This window comes from Macaca nemestrina, chromosome 13, assembly GCF_043159975.1.
Source record: "Macaca nemestrina isolate mMacNem1 chromosome 13, mMacNem.hap1, whole genome shotgun sequence".
In the NCBI taxonomy this organism is placed as follows: Eukaryota; Metazoa; Chordata; class Mammalia; order Primates; family Cercopithecidae; genus Macaca; species Macaca nemestrina.
The window spans coordinates 70239579-70256752 of NC_092137.1; the positions used below are offsets into that span (position 1 = coordinate 70239579).

The window sequence follows — 17174 nt, forward strand, 5'->3', positions numbered from 1 at the left end:
AACACATTACATGGTTTTTCCATGAATCAATCTTTATTGGTGTTTGCAGCAATTGAATTATTGGCACAAGGCACAATGGGCTTCAAAGCAAATGATAGACAGAAAATACCATTGTACAGGTGGAAAGGCTCTTCAGGCAGTGTCTCAGAGAAACTGTGACCCTCACAAAGACCCTGCAGCTAGGACCCAGCCCAGCTGAGACAGGCTCTGAGAACCTGAGAGTGACCAAGCCATACCTCAGGGGATCTGAAGGGGTCCCACAGTTCTTTCAAAGACAAGCATTTCTAGCTTCCTTGGGAGCTCTTCCAGCCTTCGAGTCTTTGTCATCAATAGCAGCTTGATGACCACGAGGACCCTGTCCCTCTAAGACAGCCTGATCTCCCTCACCTGTGCCTGTTCAGTGAAAGCCTCCCCAGCCAGGGGCAAATTAAGGCCCCTGCAGAGGGAGGAAGAGAGGAGGGAAGAGCAAGAGTTGATACGCGGATTGGCCAAGCCCAGTGATCCCCCTGAGGATATGCGCCCCCCGCCCACCACAGTGGTGGGCCTTCCCACCAATATTTAGGAGGTTAGAGAAAAGGGGGCTTCTCAGTGGGAGAACTCCTGCCGCCCTTCTTCTGAGGAGGGGTCCTCCTCTATGAGCTCCAGGTCAAACTCATCTTCCAGGGACCCTCCCACAGGCAGAAGGCGGAACTTCTTCCCTTTCAGGGTGCATGTGCGGTGCTCAAAGTCCAGGACAGCCTTGTGGTCCTGGAGCACATCAGTGCCGATGATGGCTTCCTCGGCACTTGCATTGGCCACTAGGAACTGTGCCTTCAGCTTCAGCTTGCCTAGGGACACTGCTGTATCCCAGACACCCAGGATCTTCATTTCAGCACCATTGGCCACCTTTACCACGTTCTCAAAGGGCCGCAGAGTGTCCAGATCGCCATCGGTGACCTCCTCCCACAAGTTTGGGTGGACCACAGAGACCTGGGCCCCAGAGTCCACCAGGAACCTCACGGGCACTTTACCAATCTTCCCCTTGAGATAGTAGCCCTTACCCATGCTGTTGGCAAAGACGATCTCTTTGGGCAGGTGGCTGGGGGCAGCCCCAGGGACCCCAAAGGCCTTCAGGAGGGTCTCTTTCACAGTCCCGTAGTCTCCCTGGTCCTGGGGACTGAGCCCATTGTAGATATCCAGGGCCTCTCCTCTGAGGGACTCTTTCAGGAACCTTAGCTGGGTGATATGGTCCCAATGGTTGAGGTCGTTGATGACTTCAAAGCGGTGCAGCCAGAGGTTTGGGATGACATTGGCCCCATCAAAAGGCTCCGGGACAAAGGCATGCTGCCGGCGGCCTTCCTCACTCCTGGCTCTGCTCCCGGCCATCCTGCTGCTCCCCCCTGGAACTTCAGCAGCAACCCACGCCAAGAGGAGAAACCCACAGAGCAGTGTCGGCGCAATCACGCTGGAAAACGGGGCCTCTGGAAGCAGAGCGGGGATGACTTGCCCAGCCTTGGGCAAGCAGGAGGGAGCAGGTGCCGTTGGCTGACTGACTGCTGGGGCAGAGGCAGGCAGTGCTGTGGCCTGCTCACTCTGCAGAGCCTTTTTTATTCCTAGGCTGGCCCCCGGGCTCCCCATTCTTCTTTGTTCTGGAAGCTCCGCCCCTCCTCGCTCCGCCCTCCTGCCAGCATCCGGCCCGACTAGCAGGATGGGTGCCTCACCCTCTGCATCCATCCTTGGACCAACACCAGCCAGCCCACATCCCAAGAAAGGCTGGCCTCTGTTGAAGGGGGCTACCCTGTACCCTCCCCAGCCTGTGTTCCAGAATAACAGATGAGCACATGGAGGATGTGATGACATTCAGGTATTTGTCATCAGCCAGAGAAGGAAGACGGAGGCAGGGACCGGATGCCCATCAGCTCTGAGACCGGGGAAGCCCCTGTTGGCCTCCCCCACAAGTGACTACTTTGAGTGGTCAAAGGAAAAGAGTTTACATGTACAGAGCTCCTACCACGTGCCAGGCACTGGGAAGTGTCTCACACACATTCTAAAGCAGGTATGGGATCCTATGGGATTTCCTACAGAGGGAGGTAGAGGAGGGTTCCAGAATCAAGAACGCACAGAAATGGTCTTTTTTGAGTGAGGGGACGCGCACACACACACACGTGCACAATCATCTTACATGGACTCAACTGCTGCAGTAATTTTCCTTCATTGATCACCCCTGATTCAGAGGCAGAGGTGGCCGAGCAACTCTGGGTAGGCTCATACTGGACTCCATGAGCGTTGTCTCCACTCTATTTACCCCTCTCCATTTCCAAGAACTGTTCCAAGGGTCCCTGCCCCAGGCCCTGCAGCCCTTCCTTTCCCACTTCCCAACATGGTCATTTGTGGAAAGATCATGGGGAAATTTAGTCCCTTTTCATTTTGAGAGGGAAACCTTCCACCATGTTGGCGATGCCAGTGGTGAGGACCTGGAGGGCTCTGACTGTGTGCCCCTCCACTGCAGGGGTAAAGGGTAGCACCGGAGGACCTCCAGGCGTCTACAGGGGCGATCTGTGAGTCCAAGGGCTGGAGGCCTGACTTGGGGCTGTGCAGGGGCTGTTGAAGGGATCCACTTTTATGTCCGCATTCAAATGTTGCTTCACGGAGCCTTCTGCCTGTCCCTAGCAAGGGCACCCACTCCTGGTTGAGCGTGTTTTACAGTGTGCTCTGGTGGTTCGTTCACAAGTCTGCCTCTCGCTATGAACCAGAGTCTGGGGCTCGCAAACTTGGCATTTGTGATTGTCTCCAGCCCCCAGAACAACTTCCTCTGGGACCCAGGGGCTCTTTGCTGGGCTCCAGGCCTAGCTGTGTGCTGTCACCAAACAGGAATGATTAAGGATCGGAGAGGAGGAAGACTCGACGGCACACCTGTGGCTCTGGGGCTGTTTTTCCTGGCCAAGAGCCTGTCCCTCTCCAGCTCCCTATGCCATGCATCACTCAGTGCCTGGCAGAATCCCAGCAGTACCCTGCCTCTGGACAGTCCTGCCTCTGGATAGCCCAGGTCCCCAACCGCACTGCAAGACTGTGCTGTCCCCAGCCCCTTCCACCTGATTCAGTGAGCCAGCGGAGAGGCAGCTGGGTCAACACCTCTCATCACAGCTGCCTGGCTAAGGTGGGGCCATTGTGGCATTCCAGGAGCCCAGAGGAGGGGGAAATGGAGTCACTGAGAAGGTGTTGAGAGCAGGTGGTTCTTTGAGAAGATTGCATAATGAAAACCCTGCATGCAGAGAAATGGCCCAGCCACACGCAAGGCCAGGAAGCCCCTTCTGCAGATGGGCTTTTGCAGATAGCTTCCCAGCTGCTGGGATGAGTGCTGTTCTGTGACTCAAAGAGCTGACCCAGTGGTTTCCCGATTCCCTGGTATTCATTCCCTCCGCACATCTGGTCCCCTGGAAGTGGAAATGAGTGAGGAGGTTAGCATGCGACCAAGGGAGGAGCGAGGCAGGGTGGCCTGTCAGCTGACAAGCTGGGACTGCTAAATGCCCTGAACCAGCTTTTCAAACCATAGTGGTAGACATTGATTTCCAGTCTCCCCGCTGCGCTTAGACTAGAAATTGGTGGTCCCTTGGGACCTCATTTGAGTGGGTTTGGTGTTCACTTTGGCAAAGTCGTTTCACACACATCATTCCGTGAGCAGTGTGACAACCTGGGAAGCAGAGCAGCTCCGCCCAGGACCCTGGAGCACAGGAGCTTCCATGGCCCCAGGTCTCAGGCTTTCCAGCGGCCAGAGAAGGGCATTTTGCAAGGACAGGGAGGTGGAGTGCTGGGCTGGGAGAGGTACAGCATAAGCGCTGGGGGCAGGGGTCTTGGTGGGCAGTGGAGAAAGAGCTGCTTGTTAAATATTCAGGAATTTGGTGGGTCAATTGTTAAACCAATTGGTGCTTGAAATCAGACTTGGTGGAAGTAGTTACACCACCAAAATTGGCAAATACTAAATGAAGACTTTTTCCCCCTCTGGAATCCAGTTCCATCACACCCCTGCATGGAAGCCTTGGTCACACTGACTCTCTAGGGCAGGCAAAGCACTGTGGCTGGTGATGAACAAGTTTATGGTAACCTCCACCCCTGCTTAGCTGCTTGGGCCCCCTCACCAAGGAGCCCAAGCCCACCTTGGCCCCATCCTTCCCCACAGTCTTTAGACTTCTGTGCCACTGTGGCTTGAGGCAGATGACCCTTCAGGTTGTCTGTCCACACAGCTCCCTCTGGGACCTCCACAACAGAAGCACGCAGGGGCCTCGTGGTTACCGAGAGCGGGAAGGGGTCGGCATCAGCCTCTGGCTGAGTCTGGGAGTCTGTCTCTGGCTAGGATCAGGGACATGGGTAAAGGTTAGTTCTCAAGTTCCCTTATGCCTTGGGAGGTACCCATCCTTAGAATAGCCTGGAAGCACACAGACACCTTGGAATGGCTATGCCAGAGGTGCCCCATGAGCTAAGCCAGTCAGGGCAGCCAGGTGCCACTACCTCCTCCCAGAACCTAGGAAATCATGGTTAATTATTGACAAGTATAGGTATTGGGGCGGGACACCCTCATTATCACCCATTAGCGATTCCTGGGTGTACCCTGAAGCAGGCACACCGTACTTCACCCTGGAGGAGCAAAGCAGGACAATAAACAGGAAGGAGTGGGGCTTGCCACCCTCCACGCCCCCTCACTGAGATTTCTGGGCTGTGAGCTCCACCAACCCAATTCTTTCTCAGTTCCCCGGTTGCCTTTTGCCGTTTCTTTTCTGTTGTTTTTTTAAAATTGTTTCACTTCTGATATTCACTTGGATCCTTTGCCTGCTTTAGTCTCCCTCAGGACAGTTGGGCAAATCAGGACAAGCCCAAGACTGGGCCCGTCGGGCCTCCTGAGACCTGAAGCCCTTGGTGGGCAGTGAGTTCACCCTAAACGCTTTATTTTATTTTTATTTATTTATTTATTTTTTGAGACGGAGTCTCACTCTGTCGCCCAGGCTGGAGTACAATGGTGTGATCTTGGCTCACTTCAACCTCTGCCTCCTGGGCTCAAGCGATTCTCCTTCAGCCTCCTGAGTAGCTGGGATTACACCAGGCTAATTTTTCGTGTTTTTAGTAGAGACAGGTTTCACCATGTTAGCCAGGATCGATCTCCTGACCTCATGATCCGCCTGCCTCGGCCTCCCAAAGTGCTGGGATTACAGGCGTGAACCACCACGCCCGGCCCACCCCAAACACTTTAGACCAAGGGCCCAATCTTTTGGCTTCCCTGGGCGACACCAGAAGGATTGTCTTGGGCACACATAAAATACACTAACACTAACGATAGCTGGTGAGCTAAACAAACAAACAAACAAACAAACAAACTCACAATTTTTTTTTTTTTTTTGAGTAGAGACAGGGTTTCATGTGTTAGCCAGGATGGTCTCAATCTCCTGACCTCGTGATCCGCCCGCCTCAGCCTCCCAAAGTGCTGGGATTACAGGCGTGAGCCACCGTGCCCAGCCAAAACTCACGTTTTAAGAAAGTTTACAAATTCGTGTTGGGCTGCGTTCAAAGCAGGCTAGACATGCTTGCTTTAGATTGTTCCTGCGGCCTGATGACTTCCCAGAACACAGTGGCAGCTTGCAGAGGAGCCTAAAGCCTTCCAAGTCCTGAGGGTGGAGGGCAGGGCCCACCACGCAGGGTGGAGTGGGGAGCAGACCCTGCCTTCTAGGGAGATCGGTTTTTGAGCCAAGAGCCCAGGGCAAGAGACACCTTACGGACTGGGGTGCCCCTAGTGAGGCCCAGGCTGGAAGAGGAGGGTCGGGAAAGGGTAAGACCAGCACAGCCCTAAGCCGTTCTGCCAGCCCACCTTGGCCACTTCCCCACATTGCCAAGGTCAAGGCCACCCTGGGAAGCCGGTGGGAAGAGAGCAAAGGGGGACCCAGGGGCCTTCGGGGTGGCATGGGGAGGTTGGAGGGAGACAAGGAGGTGCACTCCTCTGTGGGCGTGAGACCCACCCTGCGCTCAGAAAGGCCCCAGTTTGGTGTGATGCTCTGCGGTTGCTGTCCTGAAATTCCTGGTAATTTTGAATGAGGGTCCATGTTTGTCTTTCACACTGGGACCCTGCAAATTAAGTAGCTGGCTCTGTCCCCACCCAGTCCAGTGGTGGGGTCTTCTCTTCATTCACATGCACGTACACGCAGACACACACGCTCCCTACTACACACCACGTACACGTCCGTCCACAAAAACATACTCCTCCACACTACACACACACCCCCTGCACCTGTGAAACACGCACGGCACCCACAATCACGCTACAGTTCTCGGTGCAAAACAGCTGAGCAATTGTGTAACTTGCACATATAATTCAGATCCCATCTTTCATTTCATGTATTTATTTGCACCCACATTTACATCGAGTATTAAAATCCTATTTATTTGAGGCACCTGCTGTTTGTTAGCCTCTGGACACACTTGCTGCTTCAGAAGACCAGGCAGGTCCCCATGGCCACAGCTTACAAGCTAATGAAAGCAGGATCTAGATGTTTAACAGCCAAGTGTTGAAGAGTTTAAGACCCATGGATATATGCAGGCTGACCCACTTACTGCACCCCGTCACAACCACGCTGCTTTGAAAGGAGCCAGTCTCTAAGTGGGTCAGCCTGCCTCCTGCTCCCTGCCACCTGGTGAGGGCAGGGACTGAGGCCTCCATCCCCCGACCCCCCAACCCCCCACCTCTGGCCATGGCCGCCAAGACGAAGGCCCTCCCATTTGCCTGCCCCTCTCCTGCACAACTGGACCCCCCGGCCCAGGGTTGGCGTATGTGTGGGGTTGGTGGCACAGCTCCTCCGAGCACCGTCCCTAACCGCATTCTGCTTCCAGCGTTCCGCATCAGTAGGCTTATGGCACCAGATCTTCAAACTGAAAAGAGACATGAAGAGGTGAATTTTGGACAAACATCTGGTCAGGAACTCAGATCAAAGCTGGGTGGGCTTTGACCAAAGCAAGGTACATTCAGAAATCCAAGGCACCTGCAGTTTCCTTATCCCCAAACCTAAAGCCCCAGATCACACATGCCTTCTCCGACCATGCGGGCACCACGCAGCATCCACAGTCAGTCATGGCCAAGGGCACACGGGCAGGACAGCCTGACCTTGACTGGACCTCCATCTTCGTCCCTGCCAAACCTCCTCAACATGAGCGTTCCTGCCACATGCCTCACCCGGGAGACCAGTGTCGCTGCTGAAGGACAGAGCTCTCCTGCCTGCAGAGCCCTTCCCCAGCTTGCCACTGTTCCAGAACCTCTCCTTCCCGTTTGGGTCTCCCTCCTACCCTGCTTTGCCCCTAGTTCAGAACCCCTCTAACCAAAGTGGCCCAGCACAGCTCACCAGCCAAATTCATTTTGCTGTCAGGAGGCAGCAAAATGCTTAATGCGAGTCTCAGCCGTGGGGGGTCCTGGAGGTGTTTGGGGAGCAGTGGTCCTGGCCCCAATGCCATTGCAAGCCTCCAGGCCTGGGGTCAAGGGCAGGACCAACCAAGAGTTGGTGAGAGCAAGTTGCTGACTAACTCCTAGAAGTCCACTTTGCCAAAACTGGTTCTCTCCTGTTTTTATCTTTCAATCAAATACGAAGATTACTAAGATGTCCTGAAGGCCTTCTCAGCCGCCTCCTCCGGGCCCAGCCCTCTGAATTGGGTTCCTGCCTTTTTCCCCAATTGCTGGTGCCCCCACCCTAGACCAAGCCTTCATCCCTTCCTGCCCCATCCCTGCCACGGAGGCCCAGGGCCCTGCCCGGCAAGAGGGGCTGGCTTTAAGGCAAGACCCTATGCAGATTCCCTTCCTCCCATCCCCTCTTCAGGGTCCCCTCCACTTAACTGAAGTTGAGAGTGGGACTTATAACACAGGTCCAGACAGCTTTGGGGACATTAAGCCACTTTTGACAAACACCCCTGCAATTAGTGAAATATTCAGGCAATTAAAACATACAGATTGGGTAATCTCCAACTACAAGTGGGCTTCTAATGACACCAGGGAACTTGGCTTAGAGCTGAACACATGGAGGGCTTCTGTCCAACTTAAATACCTCAAAGGCAGCTTCGAAATAATCTGGAAATAGTTTGAATTGTCTCTCATGATAACTAGTATTGTGAGCGATTAAAACCTATCAAATATCCTCAGCACAGGAAGTTGAGTCTTTTCAATCAACTGCCAACCTAGCTTTGCTGCTAACATACAGAAGATGGGGGGCGGCGGCAGAGAGGGGGTACCTTCCCTCTGGCATGTCAAAGTGATCCAGAAGATGTGGGAGAGACGGGAGAGGGAGAAAGGGAAAAACAGCAGAGCCCTTACATGTACAGAGATCTCCAGGTGGCCGGGCGCACCATCCACACACATGTATCGAGCACTACTGTGTGCCAGACACCATGCTCATGGCTGTAAATTAGTGTCAGGTGCTCAGAGAGTCCGTGGCATAGACAGGAATGGACAATGCCAAATAGGTGGGTTGATTCAATTCCATACATACTTACTGAGGCCAACGCTGCCTCACTTTGAGACATGAATCAGACCTGTGCCCTACCCTCCCAGAGTTCACAGACGAGTGCGAGAGACAGACTCAAACCCAGCTACTCAGGGATGAGCGCAGGAGGTGCGGGGCACACTGGAGGCTTCCGGGCAAGATGGTAGCCCAAGGAGCCTCAGGCAACTCCCCTAACCAGACATCAGCCAGTACCACCAGAGAAAAACAAACATGAAAGGAATATTACAGGGGAAACCTGCAGTAGCCCTGAAACCAGGGAACGAGGGCATCCACAGACCAAAATCTTGGATTAATTTTTGTTGCTAAAGGCAAACCATCTGAGGGGGGATGTGGGTAGTGAAGGCCCTGAGAGTAAGTCAGTGCACGTGGACACACAGGATAGGACGTCTTGCGGGGATTGGGATAGTCTCCGGGTAAAATGGAAACTGTGTCTGTGAACACAGAAAAAAGACTGGGAAGAAAGACACCAAAACAATGACAGTGGTTATTTTGGGGTAGTAGAATCATGAATGATCTTAACTCTCTTCTACAGATATTCTGTAAATATATCCTCTAATAAGAAAAAGTTATTTCAAATTAAGAAAACTTGTTCTTGCCATTTTCTGTAAGCTTAAAATTACTTCCAAATAGGCCAGGCACGGTGGTTCACGCCTGTAATCCCAGCACTTTGGGAGGCTGAGGTGGGTGGATCACCTGAGGTCGGGAATTCGAGACCAGCCTGGCCAACATGGTGAAAACCTGTCTCTACTAAAAATTACAAAAATTAGTCAGGTGTAGTGGCAGGTGCCTATAGTCTTGGCTACTTGGGAGATTGAGGCAGGAGAATCGCTTGAACCCAGAAGGCAAAGGTTGCAGTGAGCCAAGATAGAGCCACTGCACTCCAGCCTGGGTGACAGAGCGAGACTCCATCTCAAAAAAATAAAAAATAAAAATAATTTCCAAATAAAGTTTTTTAATAGGGAATAAATAGGAAACTTCTGTACCTTTCACTCAGTTTTGCTGTGAAATCTAAAACTGCTCTAAAAATAAAGTCTATTAAAATTTTAAGTTTTTAAAAAGGTGCTTTCAAAACTGGTACATTGAACAGGCATGGTGGCTCACACTTGTAATCCCAGCACTTTGGGAAGCCAAAGTGGGCAGATCGCTTGAGGCCAGGAGTTCAAGGCCAACATGACAAAACCCTGTCTCCACTAAAAATACAAAAATTAGCAGAGGCTGGTGGCGTGCACCTGTAGTCCCAGCTACTTGGGAGGTTGAAGTAGGAGAATCACTTGAACCCAGGAGGTGGAGGTTGTGATGAGCTGAGATCGCACCACTGCACTCCAGCCTGGGTGACGCAGTGAGACCCTGTCTTGGAAAACAAACAAACAAACAAACAAACACAAAAAACTGCTCCATAAAATAAGATTGGTGATATTAATCATTATTAAAGCTGGGAAATAGATCTAAGAGGGATTATTTGAGTTTCTCACTACTTTTGGGTGTGTGTGAAATTTTTCCATAGTAAAAAGTAAATAATAAGCAAGCAAAGGCTCTGTGCCAAGACCCTCCCCAGCCTAGTCTGCTCAGCTCTTGGCCCACTCCTGGGCAGTCTGCATGGGCCTGAGTCTTGGGCACTGGAACCCCTAGTCACTGGGGACAGGCAGTCCCAACTCTGGCTCAGTGTCCCTGGTCCCCTATAGCACAGGCCTCTCCCAGGGCAGCCACTCCAGCCTTGCACCCTCCCACCTCGTGTCCCACTCTCCCACCTTGTGTCCTGTACTCTCTTTTCCTGAATCTCCAAATTCTCACTCTCCATGGGTTCCCTGCCTTTATCCAAATCAGCATGCAAGAGACTTTCACATCTTAAAAAAGAAAACCCTCACATGATCCTGAATCTCCTTGGTCAATGACCACTTGTCGCCTTCCTTCCCAGACAGTTTCTAGAAGGGTCGGTCCACACTCACAGGGCCAAGGTGCCCGGATGCCCTACTGTGGGGCAGGTGGAGGCTGAGGCCTAGCCTGCACTCCTCTTGCCAAGCCTATGTGCCAGAACAAGGGGCTGGATCTGCCTGGAGGAAGGGGTGCCCCTTTCTAATTTGCACATGGTGCGGCGTGGTCCGGGGCAGCCTGCTTACACTCTGCCTCATGGCGTTACCTCCATTCACACACAAAGCCCCACCGCCCTCTGCCGTCAGCCTTGCCAGGGACATCGGCGGTTCCCCGAGGCTGCAGTCTGGCCCTCTCAGCCTCAAGGACTCTGGCCTTCTGAAGCCCTTGCACTGCTGCTTTCCTCCTAGGTCTTCTCTGCTCCTTTGGTTTCTGTGGCCCAAGTTTCTGGGTCTTCTACCACTACGACCCCTCCCCTCTGTCCTTTGTGGGTTCCTCTCCCTGTGAGTATCTGTGGATACTCACAGATGTGGCTCCCTGAGGCTCTGCCTACAGTCCATTCCCCCTCATTCCATACACTCTCCAGGCCAGGGACGCCCCCTCTGCACCGCTTACCCATTCTCTCCCTGCTGCCCCAGCTGCCCACCTGACATGTCTGCCTGCAAGTCCACTTTCAACAGTGAACGTTCTCTCTTCTCACCAGACACCCTCTGCCTCCTGTGTTTTTTGTTTGTTTTGTCACCTAGGCTGAAGTGCCGTGGCTCCCTGAAGCCTTGACCTCCCGGGCTGAAGCAATCTTCCCACCTCAGCTCCAGTTCCACCTTAGAGGGGATCACAGGTACGCACCACCACATCTGCCTAATTTTCTTAATTTTTTTTTTTTTGGTAGAGACAGGGTCTCCCTATGTTGCCCAGGCTGGTCTTGAACCCCTGGGCTCAAGCAATCCTCCCGCCTTGGCCTCCCAAAGTGCCAGGATTACAGGCATGAGCCACCACACCTGGCCTGCTGTGTTCTTTATCTGGCAATGGCACTGCTATCTAGCCAGCCCTCAGAGTCATAGACACAGGGGCCTTCCTCACCTCCGCCCCTTTCTCATGGCCCCACCTGGACTGGTGGGTCGCCAGTGCCCTCAGCTCCTCCTCCTGAGTCTCTCTCCCACCTCCATGCCTCCTCACACCCTGGCCTCAGGACACCCTGCTGAGGTCCGCAGTCATCCTACAGGTCTCCTTGCCTCTGCCTCCTCTCCATTAATCCACCCTCCTCAGGTCACAAGTCATCTTCCAAAGATGTAAGTCTGCTCATGCCATTCTTCTGCTCAAAATTCTCCCATGGCTTTTCATCCCAAAATAAAATCTTGACATCCAGCAAGACTCATGAAGTCCGCCTCCCTGCTTCATGCTCTACCTACACAAAATGGCGTGTAGTTCCCCAAACAGGACAGGCTTTCTTGTACCTTGTCACAAGCCACTCAGCCAGATGAGCCCTCTCCACACCCCTGTTCTCCTGGCAAATGCTGAGAAGTCAACTAAGACACTACCACCTCCAGAAAGTCTCCCTTGATTTCCCTGGCAAACTCAGGGTCTCCCTCCTCTAAGGTGCTATCACAAGGGACTGCCAGGCCCAGCTTCTCTCTGAGTTGCAGCACTGGTACAGTCTAAGCATGAAAATCCTGGTGTTTCTGGGCCTTTGGTCTCATCCATAACCTGCACATCCTCCAGCTCAGCCTGTCCTCACCCCTTTCCCATGAAGCACTGCCGGATCTTCCTAAGCGACTGCTTCTGCCTCGATGGCTCTGAATGTCAGGCCTGGCAGTGCTGTCTTTATCTGCAGATGAGCCGCATTCAAAGTTGCCCTTTTCTGGCCGGGCACCGTGGCTCACGCCTGCAATCCCAACACTTTGGAAGGCCGGGGCGGCAGATCACCTGAGGTCAGGAGGTTGAGACCAGCCTGGCCAACATGGGGAAACCCCGTTTCTACTAAAAATACAAAAATCAGCTGGGTGTGGTGATGGCTACTCAGGAGTAATCCCAGCTACTTGGGAGACTGAGGCAGGAGAATTGCTTGAACTTGGGAAGTGGAGGTTGCAGTGAGCTCAGATCATGCCACTGGACTCCAGCTTGGGTGACAGAGTAAGACGCTGTCTCAAAAAAAAAAAAAAAAAAAAAAAAAAGTTTTATACTGTGCTCATAGTAAGAAAGATATTTTTCATCATAATCCAGTACACATATGCATGAAAATATATGTAGCTAAAACAAAATGTATTTACTATGTGTAATATATTCTGGTATTTTCTATTTGGAGCCACTTCTTTTTTAACTCTGGTAATGATACTGAAAACTAATCTCCCAACCCACTAATTGATCCCCACCTACTATTTGGAAAACTGCTGTAGCCAGTAGGGATTACTAAAGGCTCCCAGCAGGGGATCAACGTGATTAGAATAGCACGTTAGGACCCTGCCTCTCAAATGTTCTAAGGTTCAGGATCTGTTTTGCAAATTTCCAATCTGTCACGTACCTTACTATTTAAAAACACAATAAGAATGAATTCTCTGAAGGTAAAATAACAAAGATATTTAAAAATGCAAGCCTAGATTCTTTATAATTAGATTCAACAGACAGTGTGGGGTGCTAAGAGCATCAGGTGCAGGAACATTTGGGGAGGCCGGAGATGTGAGGCGGGTTTGCAAGGCTTTGTGAGGAAGACCACAAGCCCTTGACATGCAGCCACGTCTGCCCTGCCAGTCTCCGTCCTGGAGCATTTGAACTTGCATCGTCTGGGGGAGCTTTGCTGAGAAGAAAGGTGCCTCTGTGCAGTCTGTTGCCTTGTCAAGAGGGCCAGGCTGCCTAAATTCAACTCCTGACTCAGCCACTAACTGGCTACAAGCTGTGGATAAATGACTTAGTTCTTCCAAGCCTTGGTTTCCTCCTAGGATTGTCCTGGAAGATTAATCAAGCAATCCGTACCATGGGGCTTAGCCTAGTGCTGCACCTGGTTACACTCGACCCTCTTGCTCTCGTGGCTGTAATTCGGTTGCTGTCCTCTGGGTTTGGGGTTTTCTTTCTTTACTTTTTTTTTTTTTTTTTTTTTGAGATGGAATCTTGCACTGTCAGCCAGGCCGGAGTGCAGTGATGCGATCTCAACTCACTGCAACCTCTGCCTCCCGGGTTCAAGAGATTCTCCTGCCTCAACCTCCCCAGTCACTGAGATTACAGGCGCCCACCGCCACACCCAGCTAATTTTTTGTATTTTCAGTAGAGATGGGGTTTCACTATGTTGGTCAGGCTGGTCTCCAACTCCTGACCTTGTGATCCTCCTGCCTCAGCCTCCCAAAGTTCTGGGATTACAGGTGTGAGCCACCGTGCCCGGTCCCCCCACCTTTTTTTTTTTTTTTTTTTGATGGAGTCTTGCTCTGTCGCCCAGGCTGGAGTGCAGTGGTGTGATCTCGTCTCATTGCAACCTCTGTCTCCCGGGTTCAAGTGATTCTCCTGCCTCAGCCTCCCAAGTAGCTGGGATTACAGGCTCCCGCCACCATGCCTTGCTACTTTTTAAAAATTTTAGTAGAGATGGGGTTTCACCATGTTGGCCAGGCTGATCTCGAACTCCTGACCTCAGGTGATCTGCCTGCCTGAGCCTCCTAAAGTGCTGGAATTACAGGCGTGAGCCACCCGCCAGGCCTGCCGTCCTCTTGGTTTTCACATGTCTTCTGCAGTCTCTTCTTAGTCTTCTTCGTCCTCCCTGGTCCTTTTTCTTGGCCCCACACTGACTACTCAGGCCAAACCTTCACCCTTCCTCACTTCTCCACCTCCTGCTTGCAGAAGATGGCTTGCGTCCTACTTGGCAGAGAAATGGCGATATCCCACTCCACCCTACCCCAGGTTTTCTTCACTCCTACATCCCTTTTCAGGGACTCTGTGCCTAGCCAGGCCAATCCTTCCACCTGAGGCCCCTCCAACCTCCTCAGCAGCCTCTTTCCATCAGTGATTCCCACCCTCTTCTGGGAATCTTTCCAAAGAGTCAAATCTCTGGTCACTCCTCATCAGCCTAAGGCAACCTGCCCAGTGGTATGCTGGTAGATGTTTAATTAACAGTGAGCTCTCTGGGGAAAATGCATGCATATATACACATACATATATTTATGATAAATTTTATTGACATAAAGGATGGCTAATAATTTACAAATAATAAAAAATATATACTATCCTTTATTGTAAATTGCACATAGCCATTTGGGTCTTACAGAACGCTTTCACTGATTTTTGCCAACCTGCTGAATCCATAGCCAGCCTACAGTTGTAACTGACAAATGAACGTAGTTCCAACATGAATGTTAACTGATATTTTTTTTTGTACCAACTAGCAAGAAAAAAGTGAAACCAGAAAGACAGATGTTGGAACTTCACTTGTTTTTTTTTAAAGAATGGGTTGCCCAGACCTTGGAGTGCAGTGGAATGATCATAGCTCACTGTAACCTCAAATTCCTGGGCTCAAGAGATCCTCCTGCCTCAGCCAGTGCACACCACGCCCAGCTAACTTTTTTATTTTTTGTAAAGAACTGGTTTAGTTATGTTGCCCAGGCTGGTCTTGGACTCCTGGCCTCGAGCAGTCCTCCTGCCTGGACCTCCCAAAATGCTGGGATTACAGGCAAAAGCCACTGCACCTGACCAGAACTTCACTTGTTTGTCAATGGTGTTAGCAATTTCTTTACTGAAGCAGAGAATAGTTTTTGAATACTGGAAGAATATTTGCTTCATTTTTCTGTGCCATTCACAATGCAATGGCCATTGGCAAAACATACATTTAAGTTTAACGTGCATTATTAGCATTTTCTCCATAACTTTCTTAAGTCTAGATAGTCAACCAAATAATGAATAAAGCCCTGATTTGTGGTGGTTGCTGCCCATTTCTGTGGTGTAAGTATTCCCACTATGGCTGATTTCAATCCACCAATATGATGTCACTGAATGCAGACTTGGGGAAAAAGCACAGTAACACAATATTATGTAGTATTTCTACAGACATAATAGATGTACATAATCTTAAAATAATAAAGAATAATAAAATATATAATTATTGCCAGGCATGGTGGCTCATGCCTGTAATCCCAGCACTTTGGGAGACCGAGGTGGGTGGATCACCTGAGGTCGGGAGTTCGAGACCAGCCTGACCCACATGGAGAAACCCTGTCTCTAATAACAATACAAAATTAGCCAGGCATGGTGGTGCATGCCTGTAATTCCAGCTACTTGGGAGGCTGAGGCAGGAGACTCCCTTGGACCCAGGAGGCAGAGGCTGCAGTGAGCCGAGATTGCACCATTGCACTCCAGCCTGGGCAACAAGAATGAAACTGTTTCAAAAAAAAAAAAAATCATTAGGAAGTGATGGTTTTTGAAAATGTATTATTTTTGCCTTAATATAATTAATTTAATGGTAAGTTTATATAATTTAATTTAAAATTTAGTTTTTCATAATGGCTGGGTTTAATCATTGGTTCACGAAATTCCTGAAGATTTAACAATCAGCTCATAGGAACTGTTATGATCTGTGCACACCTGGATCTGAACCCCGACCCCAGCTCTGCCGTGAGCAGGGCCTCAAAAGGCTCTCCAAACACCTGATGGCCCTGCCCAATGTATACTTTTCAGATCTGATCAGCGAAACGGAACTCATTTTCCTTCTCTCCAGTCTGCTCCTTTGTGGGCTGCCACGTTGGTGGAGGGCTTTGCCATTCACCCTGGGGTGGCAGGAGTTGCGGATGAGAACTCTGGACAGGAAGAAGGCTGGGATCAGAGGATGGGGATTTTGGAATTGTTTAGAGCAGAGGTGAAATAGTTTTGGGTAATGACAATGTTAGGTGGGTAAAGAAAGAGTCCCTGGGCTGAAGAGGGCACGGAACTGTAAGGCTAGGCTGTTCCTGGAGGTCGGGGCATGGGCTGATGGCACGTTCACACTCCTGTTAAACATCTTCTGTCAACTATCTTCCCTGCAACAAGTTATGTCTGACAGCCCTCCAGAGCTCCTGGGGCAGGGGTCCCAGAGGAGACTGTGAGTCACACGCCTGACAACCTCCCACACCCATACTCTTCTGGGATCGCTCCAGGCTAAGGTTGGATCCTCAGGCAGGAGGAAGGAGGATCAGCCTTGACCAGAGGCACAGAAAGGAACAAAGCCCCTAGCCCCTTCCTTGAAGGAAAGAGCTCCTTCTGAGGACAGAGAAGGGTCTGGAAGGGATGTGGAGGCAGGTGTTTAATGAAGGACTTGACTGTATCTGGGCTTTCCATGGCGATGATGCCTAGACGGAGGCCAGAGTGTCCTAGGTGAAGTGGGGGATTCTGAATGGAGCCCACAGAGAACAAGAGCCCAGCCTGCAACCCACCTTTCCTTGCACGTCATCTAACTTCCCGTCTGTACTGCTGCCCCTCAGCCTCCCTGCTGGTGCCGTTCCTCCCCCAAGAAGCTTCCCTGCCTCCTCCCATGTACTTCAGGAAATTGGTAAGTTTGGAAAGCACCCAGAATTACTTGAGGAAAAGACTGTAGCAAGTACAATTTGAATTTGCCAACAGACTTTACCACCAACTTCACTCGCCTAGGGAGAGAGGCCAAGTCCATGGGTTTCTCCCTGTGGTTCTGTGACTTCACTGGGAAAATGCAGGCCTTGCTGAGCCATGGAGGAAAAAGGAGTGGAGTGTGACGGAGACAGGAGACAGAAGTCCCTCACAGTGCCCAGCGTGCTGAATGACGGGCCTCATGGCCAGGTGAGTGGAAGGCCGGGCAGAGCTGCTTGTTTCATGTTCCCTACT

At 51.2% G+C, this 17174-nt stretch overlaps 1 protein-coding gene across 10 annotated transcripts in view; it reads right to left on the bottom strand.

Moving 5' to 3' along the window:
- The window catches only part of LOC105465213 (aspartic peptidase retroviral like 1), a 147433-nt gene continuing 130259 nt past the window's right edge, over nt 1-17174 (bottom strand). For 3 of the 10 annotated variants that reach the window (XM_071076862.1, XM_071076860.1, XM_071076863.1), the window contains one exon: nt 1-3413. In XM_071076862.1, coding sequence (XP_070932963.1) covers nt 586-1839 — 1254 coding nt within the window. In that variant the 5' untranslated portion in view covers nt 1840-3413 and the 3' untranslated portion in view covers nt 1-585. Of the gene's footprint in view, nt 3414-6325; nt 16139-17174 lie in introns of those variants that run through there. The other 7 variants (XR_011611870.1, XR_011611841.1, XR_011611843.1 and 4 more) reach the window with 5 other exon arrangements.